The sequence below is a fragment of the Rhipicephalus sanguineus genome, chromosome 10 (genome assembly GCF_013339695.2).
Source record: "Rhipicephalus sanguineus isolate Rsan-2018 chromosome 10, BIME_Rsan_1.4, whole genome shotgun sequence".
NCBI lineage: Eukaryota > Metazoa > Arthropoda > Arachnida > Ixodida > Ixodidae > Rhipicephalus > Rhipicephalus sanguineus.
In genome coordinates, this window is record NC_051185.1 from 29,248,924 (window position 1) to 29,254,538 (window position 5,615).

The 5,615-nt window shown below is 44.9% G+C and overlaps 1 protein-coding gene across 1 annotated transcript; it reads right to left on the reverse strand.

Annotated features, from left to right (window-relative positions):
• Window positions 1–519: 519 nt before the first annotated feature.
• Window positions 520–5,061, reverse strand: LOC119407312 (TNF receptor-associated factor 5-like). Its single transcript, XM_037674224.2, has 2 exons — window positions 4,761–5,061; window positions 520–2,654 (listed from the first exon to the last, which is right to left on the reverse strand). The coding sequence occupies exons 1-2, from the start codon at window positions 5,058–5,060 to the stop codon at window positions 1,383–1,385; spliced, it is 1,572 nt and encodes a 523-aa protein (XP_037530152.1). The 5' UTR covers window position 5,061; the 3' UTR covers window positions 520–1,382.
• Window positions 5,062–5,615: the final 554 nt, after the last annotated feature.

Here is a 5,615-nt window from a genome sequence, read left to right on the forward strand (position 1 = left end):
AGAAGACGTAAGTCCAATTATGTTCCCGTGATCGAGCGTTGCTTGCGAAGTTGAGCATGTTCTAACTTTGAGACTAGTTCTTTCGTCTCTGTATACCTGGCAATATAACAAAGTATGCTCAATTGTTTCTAATGCACCACAGTTGTCTCAGTAAGGGTTTGTCGTCAATCCAAGGTGGCATATGTAGCTATTGGTAATGCATCAGCAATGGCAAAGAATGTTTTTCCTTTTTGCTTTGTGTTCCTGCTCGTTTTTTCACTGCGTAATTATTTCCAATCTGTAACTGTAAGGAGCCAACACAGCATCGTTTATTGAGGTCCTCATAACTTTCTTTAATGTGATAAATATAACCACCAATCGAACAAACAAAAATTAAAAAATAGTCGTAAAACTAACCGGTCTACCCAAAAACAACAACAAGGAACTTCAGATAGCCAGCTCTGACGTCCAAAAACAAGTTTTTAAACCAGGTTACACGATCTGCAGATATCAAAAGAGCCCAGGACTAAGGAGGGCTCTCAGCCAATCGAACGAAGTTTTAGATCAATACAGTTTCACTCTCGCTCAAAGCAGAAAACAAATGGCAGTTTATTAGAATACCATTGTACAACAGTGTTCACATTTCTTCACAAACAACACCTAGTCTATCACAAAGCCTTGTTGGAGAATATTACACTACACGTTTTTCACAGTTGCATGCAATGGCACAGCGCCTTTCATCAACCTGTGCAGCCCACTTCTTGTCAGCGTTCCCAACGCAAAAACAGAAGCCTTTTGTAGCCAGTAGATTCAATTACTGAACAATTTTCTTCCCACTAAAACACCATATACATATCGACATCTCTTTCATGGCTGTCAACACGGAAGTGAATACCACATTGGAAACTCGAAACAGTGCTGCAAGAGTCTTTCAGCTGTGAAAGCACATGGCGGTGCCAGTCATTCAATAAGTAACTCTGTAGCCACGCAATTAATCCGCTACGGGCTCGTTATAGGTGACCACCCTGTTTCCACACCACAACGTGTGTCAGGACTAACAGGAAAAGTTTTTTTTTCCTGTACTATATAAAGTGTTAGACGAAAAGCTTCCCGGCCTTAAACAGACGCTAAGCAACTGACAAGGTAATGTCGCTACCGTTGCCTTGACATTAAAGCATTTCGCATCAAGTAGATATATGTGTCCTAAGAAATAGGTTTCGCGAGCGTGAGGACTGCACCCGTATCCTTATTTTAATTCAATTAGCAGCCTAAGTTCCCCGTTTATTATGACGCCGTCTTCAGCGAGCTTTTCATGTTCTATCTCGAAATGGGTCAAAAGATGTGAAATGTTTCTTTTGGAGCAGTCACCGCATTCACGATGTAAAACTCTGCGAAAAAGAAATTCACTTCCAGTATAGCCTTTGTCCGCTATAACTAATTTTATTGAATGGAAATTTGGAACTTCCCGAACACTTCAAGCAGTCCACATCCATGTAGAACATACCTTCCAAAGAGCGAAATTCAATCCGAATGTGCATATCTCTGTAAATCACAAGATTCGCAACTGTGGTTTGGTCTTTGTCTGAGTCAAATATATTTCCAGCATTTCCCAGGGTCATATCGATACGCGAATATCGAGAAACATTGTTCCTCATGGGGCCAGAAGCCCGAAACGGTGCTGCGGGAATGCAAACCCACAGTTTTTTCTCGTGTCTATAAATCTGCTGGCGCAGGACTTCCAGAATATTCAGTGCTTCATCAATGAACACTTCCACCTTCAACGGGATGAACTGCTCTTGCATGTTCCGTGGATTATGTTCTTTACCTAAAGCGACAGCGCCAAGAGGACTCCTCCGTTTCGGAGGATTCCTTATTCTCCTTAAAGAATCGAGTGCTCTTTGCAGAGACTGTTGTTGGTCCGTGAGCATCGAAGAGAGATTAGCCTCAGCCTTGCTCACGTGTTCTTTCACCTCGCATGAGGAGTCCTTTAGCAAATTTACAAATTCCTGTAATTGGGCTGTCACACTTTCTCTGAATTTACTTTCGGTTTCCCCAAGCATGCGCGCCAATAGCTGCGACAGTGACCGCACGTCTTGCTTCAATTCAGTTTGCCAGTCTCTAAGCACGCGTACCAGTTGCTGCTTTTCGGAGGTGTCGTGCTCCCTTGACTGTTCAACGAGTTCGTTCACTTGGCTGTGAAGGGACGACAGCTGATCACTCCCTGGCTCTCTGACGAGCCTCTTCACTTCTTGCAGGCCAGCGTTCAGTTGTTGAGTCACTATCGAGATGATGTTCAACTCGATGTCTTTCATTCCACGCAGGCAACTACTTTCAAATGCACTGACTGCGCGGCAGACACCATCCAAACGCGCGGAGTTCGAGGTTCTTAAGAGTCCGTTCATTTGTCTCTCAAGAGCAGACAACTTTTCCAGTATTGCAGTCTCGTAATAACTGGTAGATGGACTATCTTGCCTGTTCGGCTGAGCACTGATTGCACAAGAAGCGCTCTGGGAGCACCCGGCAACATAGTGTGCTGCGATGTCAGTGCGCAGTACTCTTTCCTGGCACCGTGGGCACTGGAGGGAGTGGAATGCGCATTCTCTGTCGAAGTGCAGCAGTACGGCGTCGATGGTGCCCACAAAATCGCAGCCGTCAGCCTCATTCCAGCAATGAGCCTGTAAGATAAACGTAAATTAGGAAGATAAATAACTTTGTGCTGAAGCAGCCCCATTCGTGTTGTATAAGCACGCCAAAAAAAGCTAATAAGACCTAAATCACTGTGATAAGGCACGGAAGCAAGCACCATACACATAGTTTTTAACGTATTCAAAAAAGGTAAAAAAATATGGGTGTGATTATGAGCGACCGATGTGCGTGTGAACGAAGCTAAAAGGTGGTGTATTAAAACTCGCCGAGCGAGAGATTTTCTTGCAGGTTTAACAGTGGTCAGGTTCTGCGTGCTTGACTATTGAAATGATTTTTGTGCAACTATAGATTTTCCTATTATAATTTGCATTTAGATATTAACGAACTGAAATAGCAATTTACAAGCCAGTTAGATTGTAAGTGGGAAGTCAACGCAAATTTTACTGCCCTTGTTTATCTCGCGTGCACTGAATCGGAATTACCACGCCGAACGTTTTTATGGTTTCGCTGCCATCGAAATTTAATAACCGAGGCTGGAATCGAACCCCCTACTTGGAGGTCAGCAGCGCAATGAGAAAGCAACCGGACCAGCAAGGCGGGTAATCTCGATATTATTGCTTTGTATCTTACTAAACATGCAAGCATTGTTTCAGTTATGTTTGTATCCTCTGTTTCTGTTCAGGTTACGCTGTAATATGAGAATGGTACAGTCTTAACGAGATACACGTCTAGTTTCACGGATATATGTAGCCCTTCACTCGGGACATGAGTAAAAGTATAGGTGCGCTATATCTATATTTTTTGCCAAGAAAGTCAGAATTTCAAGTTGCAAAAAGGAGCATTTCGATGCAAGGGGTAGCAATATGGCGGCCGCGTTTTGATTGAGCCAAATGCTAGAGGCATACTTACTTAGATTTGGGTGCACGTTAAAGAACCCCTGGTGGTCGAAATTTCCTGAGCCCAAACTAAAGAGTCCCTCATAATCATATCGTAGTTTCAGAACGTAAAAACCAAACAATTATTATTATTATTGTTATTATTATTATTATTATTATTATTATTATTATTATTATTATTATTATTATTATTATTATTATTATTATTATTATTATTATTATTATTTCCCGATATAATGCAAGCTTCATGAGAGGTGCTCATCAACCCGCGGCAGAGCATCAAAGCGTGACTAGGTGAGTTAGGCACAAGTAATAAAAACCAAATAAAACTCGATATAATTTTTTTCCGAATACCTTTAATCTTTAAATGGGAAAAAATGAACTAGACATCTACGGCTTTTTTTTTGTGTTTGCATAAAAGCTTTAGTTTCATTTTTAATGGGATTTCCCTACCCCTGTGCAGGTAGCAAACCGGTCACTCGCGCCAGGTTAACCTCCCTGCGTTTCCTTTTCATCTATTTCTCTCTCTCTCTCTTGACCGTCGGCGTCTCGCGTCCTGTAGCGTCGGGGACGAGCGATACAAAAAATCATCATCATGAGATGACGTCACCACATGACGTCACAAATGTCGGCGTGACGTTACGTCACATGATGCCGTCATCATATGCCATCGTAGCTTGGTCAAAAGTGGGCAGATCTCCGAGGCAGTGCTAAACCAGGTGAGGTGCCTTCGATCCTGGAGGCAATGCAAAACCATGCTAGGTGCGCAAAGCTTTTGGAGGGTGGCGGGGCAGGATCAACACATTGACTGAGAAGAAGTAGAAGAAGAACAAAATGGCTTTCGCCGTCGAGTCTTCTTAAGTGGACGCATAAGGGACCCTGTGGGTTTTTTTGGTCGATCACTAGAAATAGCGGAACAGGGGGAAAGGGGGGGGGGGGGGGCGTTGCGTACTCCGGCACTCTGCTTGCAAGTGTGCACTTGTGTGATAACCGATCCTGCGACTGGAGGCAGCTTTGTCTGGCACTCGGCCAGCGTGCTGGCGCCCTTCGTAATGGTAAATGCGGCGCGCTGCTCGAAGACATTCTGCACTGTTTAGGGTTGCAAAGATGACCCTTTCACCAACCTTTCAAAGGCTGACATCAAATACGATGTTAGGGGAAGAAAGTGAGGCGTTTAACAACCCAACCAAACAGTTTTCTTCGGCGCTTAGAGAGTGGCTGCTGATGCAAAACACATACCTTCAGATTCTGCTTCTTCTTGTCAGGAAGCTTGATCTTCTGGCACTCTTCTGCGCAGAATGGCTCTTCGTCCATGGGACAGACGTTTCCGCCGTTTTGGACGACACACCCCGTCATACACTGCTCGCACAGAATGTGAGAACAGGGCAGCAGTACTGTCGTGCTCGGAATGACGTGACACACGCAGCAGGCGTAGCGAATCAACGTCAACTCGTCCTCGAACCGCGTCGGGCGCCAGTTGGCGCCGCTCACCGAGTCGCACAGCCAGTGCTGAACTTCACGCCCTCCGCGATCAGGCATGGCAGCGACGGCGGCACAAGACACACTGCTTCGCTCGTAATCTTGCTCGGGTCCGCAAACATTCGCTGGGAGTCACGTGACCACGGATGATGACGTCAGAATGAGGCGGTGCCGTGGCTCCCGCCGTTTGAGTGCTGGCGCCGATAACCACTATCTACATACACATAGCAGCCTTGAACAAAGATGCCTTCCGCTGCAGCGCCTCGTTTCCCGTTGCGCGTCGACAATTTTCCAAACGCAGCTCATGCCACCGTCGCACGGGCACCCAACTCCGTTTAATTCCTTTTCCTTTACGTGAAGGTGATGCGGCCCGTGTAACACAGTATGCCTTGCGCAAAGGAACTTAAACGAAGCGTTTTGGAAAGGTAGTTAAGGGATCTCTATTAGCGGCCGAATGGATTGCTCCCGTCCCCAGTAATCTATAGTTACGGAAAAAACTGCATACACAAAACAGCCGCAATCAAGACAATAATGCTTACTATTACTGCAAAAGTCCTTCCACAGTATGATTAATTTAAAACGTGCGTTTAACAAAAAAAAAGAAAACGCGTACAG

What these genes read in the sequence shown, in the direction of transcription:
- LOC119407312 (XM_037674224.2), bottom strand. Translation starts at nt 5,060, where the DNA reads ATGCCTGATCGCGGAGGGCGTGAAGTTCAGCACTGGCTGTGCGACTCG. An exon ending in AGAAGAAGCAGAATCTGAAG is followed by an intron (nt 2,655 to 4,760) that starts GTATGTGTTTTG and finishes TTTATCTTACAG; the next exon opens with GCTCATTGCTGGAATGAGGC.